Raw genomic sequence first — 21,905 nt, 5'->3', positions numbered from 1 at the left:
GACCAAGCTTTGCTCGGAAAACGTAAAATTCAAAAATACGCGTTTTCTCAGAGATAAGACCTAGATAGATTGATTGCTTGTTTAAAGGTATAAGATTTACCCTACTTTATCTTACCATAAAACCAACTAACTATAGTACACCCCTTCAAAATGTAATTAAGTATAATTACCAACATTCAGTTTAGTTTTGTCAGGGGTATTTCTTACATTTATAAAAATATTTTTCCATACTATTACAACATTCAAATATTGGTCATACCTGACTTGAACAACCAAGTTTGACTGAATTTTGGACCATAGTTGGGTTGGGCTTAGTTTATTTAATGAAGCAGAATAATTTTATAGTTTGAATTAGTTATCCTTTCTACCATGGTTAACAAATTTCAACTACCAATGTTTGGGATGGCTATATTTTTGAAGGCACCATAGTCAAAGAATATCTCCTAAACATTGGCTTACATAAGTTCACTTGAGGTGAAGGATATTCAATACAAATGTTTCGGGGCTTTTAGTAACCAATCAATGGAAACTCCAAAGGTAATGAAACACACCTTAATAATCCAAGTTTGAAGACATAGCATGCAGATTAAAACTTCGATTATTAAGACAGAGGGAAGGTTACTCACCTTATGGTTGACTCTATTGAAGATTCCCACATTCATAAATAAGGTATAACGGTGCCGTCCGCTGTCCCGTTCGTCTCCAAGTCAACGCGCAGCGAGCTGCTTAGTAAACAATAACAAAACACAATTCAAATTGTATTGTGAACTGATACACTTAGACAACGCTTTAAAATAGTATTAGTTTAAAAACTGCCGTATTCTACACAAGTAGAAAGTCTATATCCCGAGTTATTTTCTAAAGATTTTCCCAAGTTTTCACTCTTTTTTTTCTGCTACAGTATATGTCATGACAACACGTCAAAGTCAGGCGTTTTGACAGCGGGAAGGTTGATTTATCACAGACAAGATAGATAATTTTAAGTGGTTTCACACTATACTGCGTCAAGCAGATCTTGTTAGTAGAAAAAGGCGGCACATTTGAAAAATGTAGGCGCGAAAGGATATCGTCCAAGGCCTATTGACTTCCTTGGAATGACGTGACCCTTCATAATTGTGCATGTGTGCTCCGTTCCTAGAGGAGGATTGCCAGTAATTACCATAAAAATATTTTACTACAGCAACATTGCTAGAACTGGCTTCGTCTATACGATTTCTAGGAACAAATCCAATTATTTTATCAAATATATTTTGATTTGTATTTTATGAAGTAGTTGAAGTCATATGTAAATTATTATCTATTTCAGTTTGTCTTTGTCTATGTTCATAAAATCTATGAAGGGTAGACGTGCCTCTACCCTCCATGGTAAAATTAAAAAAAATCTTTGTCAATAGGCCTCTTTGATAGGCCTTGATTTGGGTCTGGCCGGTAAGAACATAGGCAAGACAAAAGTCTGTAATGTCAATGCTGTCATTAAAGTCATTTAACGTAAAAATATCAGTTTTCATATAAAACGATTTATTCACTTGAAATATATTTATTTACCTATTAATTTTAAAAATAAAAACGATTCATATGTACGAGCAACATATCTAAATGCGTCTTCGCACAGACTTAGTTAAAATTAACCCGTTGTAGTAAACCAGAAACAGCGATAATTTCAAGGTAAGAAATACATAAATATATTAATCTTTAAATAAAAATGAGCGTACTAATTGCCAAATTCAAATATAATAATTTAGTCTTACTATCCCCGTAAGTCCCGCGGACGCTATATCGCGTCCGAAATTTTAATCAAAATTTATCATAGATGTAAAACCTCACATTGTTTCAGCTGGTAAATTTAGACCCGGTAGCAATTAGCGACGTTAGTAATTAGGCAGTTAGATTATATTGTTTAATTTGTGACTGTTTTGTTTTAGAGAGTGAATCAGCAGATGGCTTGAGCGTGAGATAACAATATAATCCTGGGCCGTCATATGATTTCTTGGAAAAAGCTCAAAGGGCACGTATCTGCCGCATATCCAGACTACCGGGATACCGGTGAACAAGAACGCTACGCGGAGCTGTGAAGCAGAAAATGTCTGATAACTGGATAGATGTAATAACAACTTGTAACCATTTGCCATATCAATGTATGTATTCATATGTATTGCTCCTAACATATATACAGTAATCCTAATAGGAATGAAAATATTTATATCTTAATATACTTTTTTGTTGCCTTTTATATTTGACGAATTTCTAAATATAGTACCTAATCATTACCTTTTAACGTATTTTTTTATTTTTTTGTGATATGCTAATTTATGAGCCCATGAACGTGCACACTAGCGTCGCTGCTAAATAATCGTGATTATTTAAATTTAATGACAGGTATTTAAAAAAGGGGGCCGCTACGGACTGTATTGTGTATTTAAGTACCTTTTGAATACATCAAACTAGTTTTTATGTTACTGGATTCGTCAATCTACGCGTCCAAAGTTAAAACGGCCGTTTTTGTTTTGAGCTCATAGATCGACTAATCCAGCAACATAAAAACTAGTTTGGTGTATTCAAAAGGTACTTAAATACACAATACAGTCAGTAGCGGCCCCCTTTTTGAAATACCTGTCGCTAAATTTAAATAATCACGATTATTTAGCAGTGGCGCTAGTGTGCACGTTGATGGGCTCTTAAAAACCTGACCCCAACAAAAAAGAAAAAATACAAAAAGAAATTCCCTCTCCGGGATTCGAACCCAGGACCATTAGCTTCCTGAACAGGATTACTGCCAATACCCGCTAGGCTAAACGGGTTGTCAATTCTAATTACAATGGTATCCTACCAGAGCGCTAGTAGTATAAACGAACTTTTGAAAGGGACATTTTTTTGTATGGAGTTATCGTTCTTCTCCTAGTGAGTATTATATTCTTTGATATCGTCCCATAAAAAATTTGAATTTTGCGCCTTTTTTTACTGACAAGATTTGCTTGACCAGCTATATATATTCTACTACTCTTTGTTTCACACCTTTCTATTCAATCGCATTAAAATTTAATAGTCTGGCACAGTGACCTTGTCAGTAGAATTGGCGGGAAGGGTTATCAAACCCATAAAAAATTTGTTTGACCAGCTATAGTTTGATTTAACATAACAAAGAAAAATCTTATTTCGCGCCTTGTTCTACTGACAAAGTTGTTGACTATGTATTTTGTAGGCTTGTGTCGGTCACGAGATAAAAGAGTGACAAACAGTCCTAAGCCTGAAAAGTATGAAAAAAAATCAAATATTTATGTTCAAATTTCTGATGTTTAACCGTCATATAGTATCGTACAACTTGAATCGTAATTCAGTTGCCAAAAATTTAGAAAAAAAACTAAGGTAAAATCGATTCATACTTGGTCAAGCAGATCTTGTCAGTAGAAAAAGGCGGCAAATTTGAAAAATGTAGGCGCGAAGGGATCTCGTCTCATAGAAAATTTGAATTTCGCGCCTTTTTCTACTGACAAGATTTGCTTGACCGTCTATACATTCCCAGCTCTCAAAGACCGAACTGAACTAAAGGAACTAAAAGACCGAACTAGTTCGTTTGACCGATTGACCGAGAGCGGAGCGCTCTCTGTAGTGACCGAGCAGGCACAAGCCTAGTATTTTGTTTGATTAGATTATTATATTTCTGAATTGGAATAAAATAAAACAACAGTGTTATGAAAAAGATTATTTTATTGAAAACAGTTTTATTAACTAGCCAAGAAAGCAGAACACTTTATTAATTATGATCTATTTATACCAAATACCATGTGAATATATAGTTGGTCAAGCAACTCTTGTCAGTAGAAAAAGGCGCGAAATTCAAATTTTCTATGGGACGATAACCCTTCGCGCCCGTTTTTTAAATTTGCCGCGTTTTTCTACTGACAAGATTTGCTTGACCAACTATAGTTTATTATTTTAAGGCCCCTGTACACAATGGGCCAGCGTGGGCCAGTCTGGGGGACGCATTTATGCGTTAGAGGGAGCAAGTGATATTGCTATCTCATTCTACCGCATGGCTGCGTCCCTTGGACTGGCCGGCGCTGGCCCATTGTGTACAGGGACCTTTACAGTTTTAAAATAAATACATATTACAATGTTCATAGTTTAAATGATTATTTCATAAAATCTTTTTGTTATTTGCAATTGTAAATTTTTCAGATAGTATAACTATGTTAAATGATTATTTCATAAAATCTTTTTGTTCTTTGCAAATGTAACATTTTTCAGATAATATGACTATGTTAAATGATTATTTCATAAAATCTTTTTGTTCTTTGCAATTGTAACATTTTTCAGATAGTATGACTATGTTAAATGATTATTTCATAAAATCTATTTTTTCTTTGCAAATGTAACATTTTTCAATAGTACTTATGACTAGCTTTTCATCAAATTAAAATAATTTCCTAATTAATCAAATACTAAAGTTAGGCTTCAGATTAACATTAATCTCCCAGTTCTCAATCACAGACTTATTCAGACTTCCTTTCAGTCAATTTAGATTTTGCTGCATTCAGCTGCTCCTTCAAAGATGTTACTTCCTCCTCCAACTCTTTGACTCTGTTTTGCTCATCCAGCAACAGCCTTTCCAAATTTTCAACATTGTTAGAATCCCCAGCGGACTGCAGAGCTTGTGTCAATACAGTAGTCTTGGCAAGGTCCTTAGCAGTTTCAGCTTCTCTTATTATCCTTTCTGATTTCTCCAACAGTTCTGCTTGAATCAATATCATAGTAACGAGGCGCCTAATGACGAATGCCAAGAAAATGGCAAAACCGGTGATGTAGAAGTTCCGCTGAGCTCTGAAGAGTTTTACATTTCCTTTCATTTCAGTGGAGAGATGCACGTGGCTATCAGTATGTGAGTATTTCCTCATCTCCCGGACAGCATCCATGAGGAACAAACTGAGTACGCCGAGTAGTACGTAGAAGTAAAATGCGGCGTGCTCGCGGAACATGGCGAACAGCCGCGATCTGAAGAATTGCTGCCATCGTCGCGGACTGGCGATGGGCAGCATCATTATCGCGACTATTGCAACTTCGAAGTACAGGTAGCCGGCGATAAATGTCCACTGAATAGACATGTTTTTAAGTGTTAGTAATTTCGTTTTCAATTAAACAGACACGATATTGAAATTAGTACACTGTAATGAATGAGTCAAACTGCTTTATAACTTTGAATATCTCACAAATCGACTGAAAATGGAAAAAGAACTCAAACACAAAAATAGCATGTAATGATTTTTTTTTCTTTTTTTTTTTCAATCGTTTCAATAACAACCATAGACAACATTTTATTGACATTGACAGCTGATTCGTTCGTTTTTCATTCGCTCTCTGATTAAGTTACCTATACACTACCGGATTTAGTTGGAAGTTATGATTTTACACTCTCCAGTATGTAGAGCTTAAAGCCGTAACAGACTACCGGGCCGCGTCAAGGTCGCGGACGTCGCGGTGCGGTGCGGTAGTCTGTACAGCTTTAAGAACATAGAAGGTAGGATCGTATAGAAGTGGTATACGCGTGCCTCCATGAGGGACAAAACATACGCAAATGCGACACTGTGATTGGTCGAATTCATTTGTTGGCCACCATAATCCATACTAAAAAAAAGGTGGGAAATAAATAAAATGTGAGACTGTGACAAGGACAAACAATAATAGCGCTTTCGCGGCTACTCCTACTGAAAGATACATAAGACTATCCCGTTCGCTCAATTCCCCCACCCATCATGCCTTATCCAGTTAAAATACTAGATTCATGTTTAAGAATAAATTATATTGTCTATGACGTACTATGACATATCAATAGTCTATAATGTAATCGCGAACTCTATGGCAGTACAAAAAAAAGTTTATTGAATGTTAGCAAAATTTCCAAAAAATTGTTTTTGAATAGATTATTTACAGAAAATAATGGCAAGTATAGAATTGGATATATGGAAAGGAGAGTGGGGTCTGGCTTCGATTGATTCAGAATGTCTTAAAGTTTTAGTAAGTGTTCTTTTTATAATATTATAACCTCCGTCTCGCGAAGGCCGGTGTATGTGTATTATCAATCGCTGATGTGGAATAATTTCTCTTTATCCACAGACCTATATGAAATTTATCGGAGTGCCAGTAAAAGTGCGGGAATCAAACAATCCATTTTTCACACCCAAAGGCAGGCTACCAGTCATGCGCGATGGGCGCACCGTCCTTACTAATTTTGAAGAAGTTGTTGATCACTTAAAAACCTTGGTAAGTGAAGGAATTATTTTGATAACGATATATTAATAACCATAATTTTTAACTTAACTTTAGTTGATAAGTAGTCATTTTTATTGATCAATATTTCATCAGCATTACAGCACAGATGTCCATTTAAACACCAAGCAGGCAGCCGAAGCCAGTGCCTTTACCCAGTACCTGAGCGAGAAACTTTACCCCGCATACCAGTTTGCGTGGTGGGTGGATGAGACAAACTATGCAGATTTGACTCGGCCAACATATGCTAAGGCTCTGAGAATTCCCTTCAATTTCTACTATCCCTCCAGATATCAAACAGCAGCTAAAGAGATGGTTGATGCACTCTATGGAGAACATACAGACCTTAAAGAAATAGAAAAAACAGTAAGTTTATAAAAACTACATTTGACCTTTTAAATGGTGTAACAAAAAACTGGTAAAAATAGACCTTACAACAAGGTTCTGCCATTAGAAAAAATTGTTCGAAAGGTTGTATTACATTTTACCAGAAAATAATTTGTATAAGATGTTATTAAAAAACAGCCATTCATTACCATTATCTACAGGCAACTGCCACTTTCAAATTTGACTTGACAATTTCAGATATACAGTGAAGCAGAAAAGTGCCTTAAAACCCTGTCAGACAGGCTCGGAGAGAGTGAATACTTCTTCGGTAATCGGCCCTCCTCATTTGATGCCACTGTGTTTGCATACCTCGCTCCTCTAGTCAAAGCTCCCTTCCCAAATGCAACGCTGGCTAATCATGTTAAAGGCATTGCTAACCTCACGAGGTTTGTTGCGAGGATTAATCAGAAGAACTTCAGACAGGTTACTGATGGTGAGTGATTTAAAAGTAGGATATTAAAGAAATTGGATAGGCTAGACTCATTTAGAGAAAAGTCACCACTGTCAGTGGGGAGACATTCCTGACATCGGGCAAACTCGGCTCCGTTTGGCTCAGCATTGCTCCGAGCAATTATTAGGGTTTGCACCACTTGACGTCATTTTGCGTGCACAACCACAGATAAGATAATGACTTGAATTTTGACAACCCCAAATATACATGCCATACATTAAAAAGGGATAGCATGATTTGTCCCTGAATCGCTGTCAAACTTCGGTTTTGTAGGAAGTGTCCTTTCTGTATGGTAGTACTATTATTTATTCTGTGCCACTGTTGCATAGTTGGTTTACATCAGTGCTGCTCTATCCAGGCTCCATCCTAGCAACCCAGGGGCCTATAAAAAGGCCAGTATTTAAAATTTAAAAACAGTTCACCAGACATTTAATATAATTTTCAGAATACAACAGACTGAACGCAAAGCAGCAGTCAACGGGCACGCAGTCTGACCGCGAGGCAGCCAACTTTCCGCATCAGACCCGTAACAAGCTAATGGCGGCGCTGTTCGCCGCCATCGCTATGACGGGCTACGCCGTGGCCAACGGCATGTTCCAGGTTGGTAATCTATACATGGAGTTATTTACTGATACCAGAGAGATGTAATTTAGTAAAGAGCAGTGCCAGATTAAAAACTGCTGGAGCCTTAAACATTTTTAGACCAGTGTGTGGGTTTATTCATTCCATCAATCAAATTTTGATTGATTTCTGAGATTTTGGTGCCAAAGAGTTTACTCTCTTAAGCAAGTGCTTGATTTCCTTATGTGTGAGAGTATGAAGACTTTCATTGTGCGTATTGCGTGCTTGTTACAGTGCCTATGAAGGCAAATAGCTAAAATGCAAACAAAATAGATAACAGGGGTTAATGCTCTTTATTAATTTACCTTTTAGCCAATACTAACAAAATGTTTTCTAGTTGTCGTGAAACGTTCCTAGAAATCCAATATTTTCTTTGCTTTCAATAGTGTGTTCGCATGAATGTTACCCCGCACTTGCCTCGCTTGCTTAAAAATGTACACAACTGAGTTGTATTCTTATTCATTCTCATTTATCTAACACAATGGCTAAATCGGCTGTTTTTTGTTCAGGATCTGAAAGATTTCGAACACTCCCAAGACTACAGCGAGATGTTTGAGAATGACGAAGACGACAACTGACGCGCGTGGGAGCGCTAGCGGCGCCGGCGACGCCCTAGCATCCGCTCTTACCGGCTCCTGCTGCATTAGTCAACTCGTATATTAGTATATACTTTACCACGCCAACTCTGTCAGTACACAAAGGCGCGATTTAAATTAGTATAAGTGATCAAATTTACCGCCATTTTCAAAGCTGGTTTGGTAGAGTACCTATAAGTTGAAAACATAACAAGTGCCCTTCATCTATGTCGGTCTTGACACTAGATATGTGTCCACAAGGGTGTGTAGTGACACATAGCAGTCTCACTCACACATGGGAGCGGTGATAATGATGTCAAGGTAATCAGTGCGTGCGAGGTAACTGTGCGCAAAAAAAGGGTAAAATGCCTAACTGATCTGAAAAGAAGAAGGAAAAAACTTGTTTTTCATAAGATGCAAAAATTGGAAACCACTGGCAGCTCAAGCACACAGAACACACGTAGAGTTAGACCAAGCTAAGTTGGCAGCGATGTTGACAGCCCAGACTGTGCCAGTGTTATTTTAAACGTCGAGCTTCTATGAAATTAAGACATGTAAATAACACTTGCACATTCTGGGCTATCAAAATGGCTGCCAACTTAGCTTGGTCTAACTCTACTTTTGTATGCTATTGGGGATATTATTATAGTAAGTATTTCTTTAGTTACGAGCTTTCTTATTATTTCAACATAGATAAAAGGCACTTCTTAAGTTTTTGTGCTATTAGAGCTTTCGTCAACGATTTTGCAAAGCAATAATTGATATAATGGGGTATATGATGATTGATGTGTGATGATTATTAAAATGGATCTTTATGTTACAAGTCAAATGAGCAGCCGAAGTCAAGTCAATTTTAGTTCCTATAATCATTTGTTTTATTCGACATTATCGGGTATTCATTCAAAATTTAATATACCAGTCAGTATGTTTTTGTCAAACAGTCTATATGTTTGGTTTTAAAGGAGATTACTTATCTGTCGTTACACTCCATATTTTTACTATTTTGTTGTTTAACTAGCTGTCTTGCTTCCCATATAACCATTCCAGTCGCAGAATCACAAAGTGGTAACTAAATGTCAGATGTGTCGTAACAGAGTCCACACAATGTGTCTAGAATTGTTTCGAAACAAAGTGTCGTCGCCGTGTCTACACTTTTCCGTAACAAGGTGTCGACACATTTGTGTGCACTTTGCGTGCGGTTTGCGACTAAATCTGACAGCAAATTTGTGACAGCAAATGTCAATATAAAATACCTCTTGAAAACCAAGGTTTGTCAAACTACTATTAGTGTCTCGTGTGCTCGTAATTCTAGTAAGTCATCATGGGCAATTCAAATGATAATAATCGACCGAAACCATATAAACACCCAACACCCGTCAACCTTTTACAGAAAAGTTTTTAAAGAAATTCAATAAGCTACTTAGGTCAGGCAACGAATGCTCCAAAAGTTGTAGAGGGAAATGCTCGGAACACAATTTTTGACTCCGTAACTCGGTTTGACAAGTTAGGAGGTGAACATATCAAAAGTCCCCGGCCGTAGCCCTTGAGCGGGGGGGAGAGAGGGGGCTTTGAAGGTCCCATTTTCCCGTTTTTCGATTATATCTCGGAAACTATGCATCTCAGCGACATGGCCACTTATACAAAATGAAAGTTAATTTAATTTGTTACAAGTTTATTCAATCAATTTTTTCGATATGTTGAATAGTTTTTGAGATATCCGCTCTTGAAAGTTTATTTAGGGCTCTCAATTTTATCTTGATATATCTATATCAGTGAAGGTGCTAGGCCGTGTTTGGTATCGTTTTCGTATAAATCTGGGGTGCTGAATCCATTTAAGATATCACATTGACACCATTCCACAAAATAAAAATAAATCTTTTTAGAGTTCCGTACCTCAAAAGGAAAAAACGGAACCCTTATAGGATCACTCGTGCGTCTGTATGTATGTCCGTCTGAATACACAAAATAGTTCTTTACCTATAGATGACAGGAAAACCTATTAGAAATGTGCAGTCAAACGCGAGTCGGACTTAATGTACGGAACCCTTAATACGCGAGTCCGACTCGCACTTGGCCGGTTATTTTGAAACTCTTCTTGACGCTTAACCGCTGAACCGATTTCGTTGAAATTTGGTATAGAAATAGTTTGCGTCCCGGAACAGGACATAGGATAGATCTTATAACCAAAATCATCTTTTGAAGGTGTGAAAAGTGGCGTGGAAATTTGTACGGGAAATCAATAACCGCTGAACCGATTTATATGAAATTTGGGATGGTCTACATCTTTGATTTAGTTAAAAATGATGAAAAAACATGACTTCAAAACTAAACTTAAACAGTATTAACTTCAAGAAGTCAATTCTGAATTCCCCCCTACACCTCATTTCACACCTTTAAAGGATGATTTTTGAGATAACTTATTATATCCTGTCTCAGGACTCAAAATATATGTGTACCAAATTTAAATTAAAACTGTTCAGCAGTTTAAGCGTGAAGAGGAGTTTAAAAGAAAGTATTTTAATAAGTTTATATGTTTTTACTTCGGAATGGTGTCAATGTGATACCTTAACTAAATTTGGTACTGCGAATTTATACGAAAACGATACCAAACATGGCCTCGTAGCTTTACTGTTGTAGAAGACAAAATAAAATTGACAGCCCTAAATTCTTATTACTTGGCCAAACTTGTGTAGAAGGAAAAGGTAAAATAAAAGTCTTCGGCAGGAATATAAGACACAAATATATTTTTTTTTTGCGTTACTATTTCATTCATCAAATATAAACATACCTTGATTATACTATTCTAGTGAGATCCTCATAGATAAACAAAAACATTTACTTAAAAAATTACAAGGTCGAAATGTCACGGAACTTGTGAGAGTAATATGTGAAAAATAAAAACTTTTATGACAAAAAAAATCTGGACACAATTTAAGAATCACCCAATTGCGTCGAGGAATCATCTGTATTTTTGCTTGTTTCATTACCTCCTCGCTTCTTTTTTGTCCTTTGTATTCTGTAGCAATTTGTTAGATCTGAAAATAAAGATAACTTGCGTCGTCACGGATGTCGATTTATAGGTTTTAGGGAGTGCAGAATTCGAAAACGATGATCATTTTATAATCCAAGATGGCGGCTACGTATTTTGTCATAAAAGTGGAATCCAAAATAGTCATCATTTTCGAAATCTGCGCCCCCTAATACCTATAAAACGATATCCATGACGACTTTTATGACATAGTGCATTGCCGCCATTTTGAAATTGAAAATGTTATCATTTTCGAAATCTGCGCCCCCTAAAACCTATAAAACGACATCCATGACGACTTTTATGACATAGTGCATGGCCGCCATCTTGGAATCCAAAATAGTCATCATTTTCGAAATCTGCGCCCCCTAAAACCTATAAAACGATATCCATGACGACTTTTATGACACAGTGCATGGCTGCCATTTCGGATTCCAAAATGGTCATTATTTTCGAAATCGGCACTCCCTAAAACCTATATATCGACACCCATCTCGACTTTTATGACAAAGTGTTTTGCTACCATCTGCATGCAAGACATTTCTATTATTTTTACGTACAAAAATGGCCCCCTGTCAACTTTCAATCGAGATTTAATCGATAATTTATTCGATTAATATTCAGATTAATTCAATTTCAATCTATGTTAGGTCGACTAAACTAATCGCGATTAAAATTTGAGAATTAACTTTTTTATTCCATTAATTAGTCGAATAAACAGTTAATCGATTAATGCCCATCTCTGACCACTCTGGCATTTTTACACTTTGAGAATATCTGAAAACAAATCAACACAAGGAGCCATTTTGCAAATCCAGTAACATACCAGTAACTTTGTTATTACTTTTGACAGCGCGTGTCATGTGTCAACACAGAGTCGACACAAAGTCGAAACATTGCAACTACTTTGTGACTGCAATATTTCTCAGCCTTAAACCATATTTATACATCATAATTAACAAGTTTCGTAGTATGTAAAGCGTTATTTCTGTTATTTAAGTATAGTATACGCATCGAAGTACTAAAAATGCTTCAAATAATATAGTTATGAACACAGGCACTGAGAAGTAAACAATTTCATTTCCGGCTAAACTAAATCAATGTGGTGGCGCGTTGATTATATTACACTTAGTTTATCAAATCACTCGAGCAGTTTAATTCCCCATAATAATTTAAGTCCTATTGTAATATAAATGCAAACAATATATAATTACGTCTTGTAATCCGTTTTAGAGATGGCGTATTAATGTCACTTATTTTTATTTAAGTATTTTTCCATCTGACAGTTTCCATTTGACAGGAACAAAATGAACGAATGAACGAATGATTTTGGCATAAAGTAGTCGCAAACCCGAAACAATGTGTGCACACGGCGACCACACTTTATGTCACTTTGTGTCATGTGTCGACCCTTCCCCATTTCTGGTAACTGTGTCGACACGGCGACGACTCTGCGACTGGAATTGTGACCGAAACAGACGGTGTCGACACAAGATGTGTCAACACCGCGTCGTAACGGCGACTGGAAATGGTTGTATGGGTTGTCTCAAAAATATTTTAATGGTGACATATCTAACAATGCATTTATAATAGTTATAGTGCTGTGTTATGGTACATGCCTCAATTATTTAACTGACATTTTATAACACCGTTGAAATTATGTTTTACGTTTAGTGTGTATTTTTTAATGTTTTTAAATGCATATTCTCATACATCTAAAGTACAATGAATGTTGTGACCACGGTCGACTGGTCGGTAGATTATATGTAGTAGTCACCTGCAATAATATGTTACACACTTACACAACGAAGGCCGCAAAAATATGTGACACTTTCTTATGGCTCTACAAATAAGATTGTGTCAGATACTTTGTGGCCTTCGTTGTGTAACATATTATTGTAGGTCACTGTACTATTACATATAATCATCACGATATTGTAGTACAAGCAGAGGAGCAATCACAATTTTATTTTTAATATATTTGACCATAAATTAAAATTATTTATTTAGTAAGTACTTAGATTTATTCTATTCTAAATTAAAGGAAACAATTACTAAATGGTGTTACGCTTGTCTTTTATTGTGCTTTGTGATTTAAAGTTACAAACCAATTAGGGCCACTTGCACCATCCCACTGACCCGGGGTTAACCAGTTAAACCTGAAGTTAGCGTGTTTACCAGTACGATTTGACACTGGGTTAACGGTTTAACCGGTTAACCGGGTTAGTGGGGTGGTGAAAGTGGCGCTTAGTGTTTCTGCAATTTTCACTTCAATTTTATTTTATTGACATATGAGGTTATAGTGTTATATTGAGGCATGTACTATGTATGACTTCAGAGTGCTTTGTGTAGATGTTAGAAAACGTTAGATATTATGATTTGAATGAGAAATATTGTTGGTTGTTAACTTATTCGATAACGCATGAATAAATACATGCACTGTTGAATTGGTGTTTGTATTTACCCTTAAATTATCCGGAGAACACATGCGTAAACTATTGTTTTCCCATTTGAACCTAACTACACTCTATAAATTGAAGAAATAAAATGCCTTTGCAATGGTATAAATCTATATAGCAAAATTTACTTAGATTCAGCGAGGATCGCTTATCTGTTGGATACATATTTGGCATATAAGGCCCAGCCATACAATAAAATATCCAAAATTTGTCAGTGAAATTTTAACTTATAGTGTAGGAAACAGAGTTGATTTTGCTTTTAATTTTTAACAACCAGAAACGTCTGCTAACGATGCTACTAAGCTTAGAATACATTTAAAAGTGGAAAAATTACTGTCTTGGGTGAGATTTGATCTCACGGCCTCTGGATCGATACTCCAGCGCTCTGCCATCTGAGCCACCAAGACCTCATCCATAGCCAGCAAATCTTTCCATCATATTACGGGTCAAGGGGACCCTAGCGACATCTACCTAGTCGGTAGAGTTGTTGAATAGATGCTGCCATCGATGATCAACCATAATAAATACATATCCACTAGCCGCCCAGCTAGGCATATTAAAAGCTCTCCCGTTCCGTTATCATTTTATATCTTTATTTTGACAAATCAAAATTGCATTTTTTCTGGTAAGTTTTGATGTTTGGGCTGCTAAACTAAATAAAGCTACTAGCTACGTTGAATCTCACAATTTGTTAGTGTAGTACCTTTCATGTTTCGTCTAGTGTAAAGGCCAGGGCACACCGGCTGCGTGTGCGTAGACATGAACACACGCGTGCGCTAAAATGTTGGAGCTGTGCACGCACACATCACGCAAATGGTGTGCCGTCTCTCATAAGGATCTGTGTATATTACAACGCGCACGTGAACGTCTGCGCACACGCTTCCGGTGTGCACAGGCCATAAGCAGTGGCGGATTTGTAGTATTGCCGCCCCAGGCCCTATATCTAGGCCCTATATAGGGCCGCCCTTTTCGCAGCACCCATCAGCATATTGACTAAATTTTAAGTTATTTCTTGTTATCATCAGCGGATTTTTTGTCACAACTTGCCGCCCTAGGCCCGGGCCTACTGGGCCTTAGGGCAAATCCGCCACTGGCCTTTGATTGATCTGTGTTGTGGCAGCGACTCGCGGGCTGGAGCTGGCGGCGCACGCGGATGCTGCACCGCGTGAGTGTGCTCAAGAAGCGGCTTGACAGAGCGCAACTCAAGCCCAGAGCCGACGACGTGAAACCGCCGTAAATTGGACTAAGCGAGCTCTCTGTCCCCATATTACAGTGCCAGCAACAATGTGTTGCACACTGAACTAATTATGTATGTCAAGCTCTAAAGTCTACTATAATAGTATAATATCTGGGAGACCGAGCTTTGCTCGGAAAACATATAAAAATTCAATAATGCACGTTTTCCAAGAGATAAGACCTAGCTAGATCGATTTATCGCCCCCGAAAACCCCCATATAGCAAATTTCATAGAAATCGTTGGAGCCGTTTCTGAGATCCGCGAAATATATACACGGTGTGGCCTGTAACATGAGCAAAGAATTAAAACATAGATTGTACTCCTCAAACGGTGACACTATTGTTCAACAACTTTTAAAAATTATGAAGTATTTAGACTCCCTATTTTTCATACAAAATAAATATTATCTTCAATGGACGCCATCGCCACGCCATATTATTGTGATTGACGTTGCTTGTCACGCCTTAAACATAACAAAATTCGCAATACATTGCGTCTTAGAATAAACTTTAAAGTGTATTAAAAATCAAACCACAAGTTATTTTTAAAAGTCGCTGAACAAATGTTGGTCAGTATGAGGAGTACAGCCTACAGTTTCATTTTTTGCTCATGTTACAGGCCACACCCGGTATACATATAAATAAATAAACAAGAATTGCTCGTTTAAAGGTATAAGATTAGATATTATACGAATTGATAATGATAGTTCTATTGGTTATGAGAATTGATGTGAAGCTGTTTAACTTTCATTGAAACCACATTGAAACTATTGTTTCGTAGTAGACGTGTCTCCTGGTCAAGAAATGAAGTCGTAGTCAAGAAACAAGAAACGAAATAAAAAAGAAACTAGTAGAATACGACGATTAGTGTTTCTATGTTGAGTATACGAAGATATTATTAGATTAGGCAGATAACTTTAATTAAAATAATGTTGATTGTGAATGAATCCAGAATAGTTTTTGCAGAATATGTTGACTTAGGTCTTAGAGCAGATGTGATCTGGATCTGTTTAGCAGCATATTTAAAATGATGTAAAGGTATCAGAAAAGAAAAGTTAAATCGTACAATATCTTTTTATTTCCATTTCCAATCGCGTAAGGTACCCCCGAGCGCAGTACGCCATACAATTTGCACTGGGAGGAACTGCCGGCCGCAGCCGACCACAAAATGGCACCGTTTCACCATGGCTGGCATACTTGCGCACCGAGGGTACCTACATCACAACTTTACCGTTTATGCCGACATTATAAATTGGTCCTTCCAAAAACGTATGTACATCATCGAATATAAACTACAGCTCTTCACACACCTTACTTAATTTAGTAACTTATGACAGGGACGCAGCAATACGTAGAGTAAGAAAGTGAGATGCAGGTCTACCGTGTCTAACTTATATCTGCGTCCTTGTTAGTTAAGTTACTGAATCAAGGTGTGTAACGCGCTTAAGCACGCAAAACATTTCTTAATAATCTGTCGAATAATTCAGTTTGGGCAATTTAGCCTCTATTTCACGCTTTTATGCCACGTAGATTCAAAATCATATCTTTGCGTTTGACGACAATTTAGTATACTCTGTTGTCTAAGACGTAAGTTTGTTTAAAGTGCAATGAATATATTCGATCCTTCGTATTGTGTACAATAACTGCTATTATACACACTTTCCAATGATGATTGATAGCTATTGTTTTTATTAAATAATAACAGACGATAGAATTATTAATTACATCAATATTTTACGTACAACTTACTATGCTACAAAATATACAATTATACACTCAGATAACAAGTCAACAAGTTATTTTCTATGTTAATTATATTTCTAACTTGGCGATATAAAGGCCCTGGACCTAAAAATGTACATTTGTGACGTCCCACGGTCAAAGGTACCTTATGGCGGGTATGGAGTTATGCATACCCCAGTAATCTACAATAAATAAGCTATCGATAACACAAAAGATCAACCTTCTAGGTTGCGTAGTTACAGAGATATGATTTTTTGAAAACAATGTTGTGAAATGAGCAACTTTACGATAGAGAAGTTTTAAGTTTAGCCGCCTAAAAAACTATGTTCCTGAAGTAAGTTACATAGTTGACTACAAATAATAATGCCTTATATATCTGAGATTAAAAAAATATTGCGACTTGTTCTGTAATGCAAATAGAAACTTTTGATATCGACTGATTTATGTGTATACTAACCAATCTCTTGAAAATAAAGTTTTATTTCATTTTCACGATTGATTGCAATGAGCTCTTAAGATTTAAATTGTATCTATTAGAAAACGACACTGACAGACAGTTTAAGCAAAAAACAATACCGATTTAGAGGTGAAAATGTATTTTCTGACTTTTTCATATAAAATCACAAAATTGAATATTTTTACTTTTAATGTGACACACAATCAATTTTTCTGAGCACATATGAAAGAAATTCTGTCATTCAAATGAAATAAATCCTAAAACCCCAACTAAATACTATATTTAACCCCTTATGCCACTTTAAACTTACATAACAATAACAGTATTTGCTCCATACATTTACGAAAAGGTACCTTATGGAAATAAATCTAATAATACATCACTACAAAATATCAATCATATTGTAGTTTATCTTTTATGAATAGAAAATATTAATTTACATTAAACTGCCCCCAATTTAATTAGTTCTTCGTCATAATAATCTTAAAAAAGACCAATAATTTGTATGTAATGAAAAGGTACCTTGTGGTCAAGTTACATGATGAGGCATGATGATGATGGAACAGTTAGGATAAACTAATAATATTTTGGGGTTAAGATGGTATAAATCGTCTATTTCTTATCAATAATATATTTCGGTTGCTATTGAAGATAAGCGGCATTGAGGTTCAATGACCTCAGATATTCCATAAGGTAATGCGTCGGGTATTGGCATTTTTCAGCAAACCAATGGCTGATTTACTGCATGCGACCAAACCAAATGAAGATTATTCTAGTTAAGAAAGACTTGACGAGAGTAACTTTGGTATAATAGCAGTCTACTTGGATTTGTGATGTCGGTCTATGTACGGTTATAATATTTGCGAGGCGCCCCAACCAGAACTGAAATTATCAAATTAGTTTTGCAGAATGCTAATACAGTTCTCTACCAAACTTCTTTTCCCGTATTGACTAGTTTTTTTGGGAATTTTCAATCTTTTTTCCATAAGGTACCTTTTCTACTAAACTCTGAGACGACATTACTAGGCTTATAACTAACTTATAACAAAAATAAAAACAGGTAAACAAACGTTAGGCATTAAGGTTTCAGATCACACAATAAAAAAAAATTGAGCATTTTTTCACCTCTTTACAAAACATTTAATATCTCCGAAACTAGAAACCCTCATAAGGTACCTTTTCCCGTGGAACGTCACATTTATCGAAGTCCGTAACTTAATTTGTACGTGTACATCGATGTTTTTGAACGTAAATCAATCTGAAACTGAATTTTATCTAGCAAACACAGGAAAAATATAAATCAAAGGGAATTAAATGGAATTAAAGTGAATTTCGGTACAAATATAGCCAAGTTAGACTCGAGGAGCGATCGCAGAAACCATAGCACGGCTTCTTCGAGTCAAAGACAATTCTACGGTCAAGAACTTTACGTCCGCTTCCCCTTTCGGTACTGTTTTTTGTCTTTTTTTATGGTTTTTTAATTTACGAAAAAAATAGAAGACTGACGCTGACAGTGTCTCTACAATGTCTCGTTCCTTCATGCGCTATATAAGCGCCATCTATTGAAGGTCTAAGTGTCGAACAAAATCAATGGAATAGGGAATATTAGCAGGGGCGTATTTTGAAATTTCGCGCCCCGGGCCAATACGTTTCGCCGCCCCAGAAGTCAAGGTAGAAAAACAAAATGCAATTCGCCAGGGGCGCCATACGGCCCATTCGCCGCCCCTAGCGGATTGGCGCCCCGGGCCATGGCCCGGATGGCCCTAGGGTAAATACGCCCCTGCCCTACGAGCTTTGCCTAATATTATATTAGGCAAAGCTCTGCGTAGGTGGCACCACTAGCACATACAGTAAACAAACCTCATTGACATCATCAATGACACATCATGCGTCACTAGGTAAATCACATGGCCTACCGTGAAACACGACTATCGAAAGTTCGGGTTCTGCCTCTCTATCACTCTTGCTTATTCGATCGACAGAGAGGCAGATAAAGAAATTTCGATTTTTGCGTTTCGCGGTAGGCCACCTGTAAACAAGCCGCCTTGGTGCATCAATGTCCTAGTGAAAACTTGTCAAAAAACTGTTTCAAGGCCTAGTATGTATAAGTTACTCTATGGTTTACTAAACAAATTAGTGCTGCACTCTGGCGGCAGAACATTGCAGTAATACTTCCTATTGAAACATGCTGCGTTAGTGGCGCCATCCGGCAAAAAGCTAAATATTGGAGGGACGAGACTCTGTTATAGAGGTTGTCGGTCTTTTATGTTTAATTTGTCCATGATGCTATTTTAATTTCTACCTTATTCTAACGTGCAAGGTCCGTGGCTCCGCGCTCGATCCTCGAGGAAGTCATCATCAGTCCAAGAGCTGCCATTACTATACATATATAATAGTAAATAATATATTATACAGTATGTATACTAAACAACTACATTTATTAGCGAAATGCCAGACTACATAATATGGTTGATTTGGGGCCAAATTTGACTTGAGGCTGTAACAGAAGATGACGTCACGTCCATTCCGTTGTCACAACACGGCAGTGATATGGTAGCTACTAGCTACGTCACCTTCTATTTTTCGAGTCAAATGGGGCCCCCTGGAATGGTCAACCGACCATATTCTGCATTTATGTTAGAGCCGGTCTCCATCAAATAAAAGCGGTATGATATTTTCAATTGTATAGTAATAAATTACTTTTATTTAGTAAGAAGTAAATTACTTACATAAATCTGATTGTTATTGAAGTGAAAACTTCTTTAGCGGCGCTGGGCACTTTTTGAAGTGGGGAAAAAACTTATAAACTCGAGACAGCGTAACGCGATCACGTGACCGTAAGGTTTAGATGGCCACTCATTTAGATGGCATTTAAATCAATAAAGAAAAACTCAATGACATTACATAAAAAAGGTTCTAATCTTGTACGGGTTGAAATACGAGGATCTCACAGTTACATTCTAACTTTATATCACTCAAATATAATTCAATAAAGCTTCATCTTGATGAAATCGCTAATAAAAGTGAACTCTAGTACTGGTGAATAAAACTCAAAATATCATGACCAAATATATTTAGATGCGAGGTCTGCAAGGTAACTTTACAATTTCTATTCGAATTTTAAACAATTAAAGCTACAAATTTGAATTTCGAATTTTAAACAAGTTCACTGACCAGCAATTTCGGAACTAAAGTTTTTCAATAGAAAGGAGGATGGGTCAATTATACATAGTGCTGCAGACATTTTGGACTAGTCATTGAGTTTTCACTTCTTTCGGCACTCCCGGAGTGCAACCCGTTGTTTTTTTTTATAAATAAGAGAATATTAAAAAAGGCTTATATTTTTACAAAAAAATCATGAAAATAAAATATGTGTTCCTTCAATGTGTATTATTTATGGATAGTAATTGTTTAGCGGATAAGACTTTAGAGGAAAACTATAAGTAGTTGTGTACAAAAAATAATAATACTGAATAAATATTGGTATAGGTACAGTCAAAATTCTTCATAACGTCGAGAAACACACAGTAGCTGCCGTATTCACAACATAGTGCTCATTACTTTATGATTATTTTGGTTTCCATAAATAAATATGTTAAAATACAATTAATACATTTTAATGGTAACAAATATATTAAAAAGAAATCTCCGAGACTAATGAAACAATTGTACGTATTTTAACCTTTTCGACGCCAACGGGATATATCCTAACCGCAGGTCAAACGCCGAAGACGGATTAATCCGTCACAGACCACAGAACAAAATAGACCTACGTGCATATGCACAAAGTTCAATTTCAGTTTTGATACTTCGGTGACATGGCGTCCGAGTGACAGCTTTTGTGTTTGACAAGGCATCGAAAAGTTTAAAGATTTTTTTTTTTAACATTTTGACGTAAATTTTCGCTACAGGTTTAACAAATGCTTTCATAAAGTGTTAAGATTAAGGCCTTGACCGAATCTTACAAATTCTACTCGTCAAAGCTAAAAAGAGCCTTTACTCAACTCAGTTCCGATGAAACCCTAAATTGAAACACTACTAATGCACCTTGCATTGGGATAACTTCGAAAACGGGGTCATTTTGAAAAGCACTTCATACCTGATTTGGCAACACTTACGCTACTGCAACGCTTACCAAGATTTGCTTACTGTCATTAACCTTTTAAACGCCAGACGGCGAAAGAATATGCCGTGCCCCCGACGCCAGGCGATCGCGATTATTTAAGCGAAATTGAACTTCATAGTCCCGCGTAAGGTATCGTCTTGGGTCGTCCCATTCGTTTTTCGTCACGTTCTTAAATTAGTCCTATTCTGCTTTCGTCACTCATTCTACATTCGTCACAATCGTCGGTGGCTTTCAATGTAGAATGAGTGACGAAAGCAGAATAGGACTAATTTATGAACTTGATGAAAAACGAATGGGACGACCCAAGACGATACCCCGCGTAAGTCCCAATTGCATTGGCGAAGCTGTCGGCTGTAGCCGTCTTTGGATCCTCGGCAAGACTTTCCGATGCCACAGCCGACTGTGGCGGTCAAAAGGTTAACAGAAAATGCTTCTAGCTTAGTAGGTATTTGTTATTTTCAAAATGACCTCATTTTCGAAGTTATTCCATTAAATTTAATTTTTTTCCTTGTAGCGCTAAAATAATATGCATAATAACGACTGAAATAGTTAAGCCACTTT

At 36.7% G+C, this 21,905-nt stretch overlaps 3 protein-coding genes across 4 annotated transcripts in view; 1 reads left to right on the top strand and 2 right to left on the bottom strand.

Moving 5' to 3' along the window:
- LOC134798856 (ral GTPase-activating protein subunit beta) overlaps window positions 1-923 on the bottom strand; it is a 67,014-nt gene extending 66,091 nt beyond the window's left edge. Inside the window, exon 1 of the mRNA XM_063771247.1 lies at window positions 627-923. Coding sequence (XP_063627317.1) covers window positions 627-662 — 36 coding nt within the window. The 5' untranslated portion in view covers window positions 663-923. The remainder of the gene's footprint in view (window positions 1-626) is intronic.
- Window positions 924-4,411: 3,488 nt separating this feature from the next.
- On the bottom strand, window positions 4,412-5,257 carry LOC134798575 (B-cell receptor-associated protein 31-like). The gene has a single exon (XM_063770947.1). It carries the CDS (start codon window positions 5,097-5,099, stop codon window positions 4,491-4,493), a length of 609 nt encoding a protein of 202 aa, XP_063627017.1. The 5' UTR covers window positions 5,100-5,257; the 3' UTR covers window positions 4,412-4,490.
- A 589-nt stretch (window positions 5,258-5,846) lies between these two features.
- Window positions 5,847-15,034, top strand: LOC134798833 (metaxin-1). 2 transcript variants are annotated; one of them, XM_063771217.1, is made up of 6 exons: window positions 5,847-6,009; window positions 6,109-6,255; window positions 6,358-6,627; window positions 6,847-7,081; window positions 7,545-7,699; window positions 14,903-15,034. In XM_063771217.1, exons 1-6 carry the CDS (start codon window positions 5,932-5,934, stop codon window positions 15,017-15,019), a joined length of 1,002 nt encoding a protein of 333 aa, XP_063627287.1. In that variant the 5' UTR covers window positions 5,847-5,931; the 3' UTR covers window positions 15,020-15,034. The 2 variants fall into 2 exon arrangements, with proteins under 2 accessions (XP_063627287.1, XP_063627288.1); XM_063771218.1 differs by lacking the exon at window positions 14,903-15,034 and adding an exon at window positions 8,230-9,310.
- Window positions 15,035-21,905: the final 6,871 nt, after the last annotated feature.

The sequence above is a fragment of the Cydia splendana genome, chromosome 17, assembly GCF_910591565.1.
Source record: "Cydia splendana chromosome 17, ilCydSple1.2, whole genome shotgun sequence".
NCBI lineage: Eukaryota > Metazoa > Arthropoda > Insecta > Lepidoptera > Tortricidae > Cydia > Cydia splendana.
The sequence above is the reverse complement of the archived record's forward strand: the minus strand, read 5'-3'. Positions and strand labels throughout refer to the sequence as shown.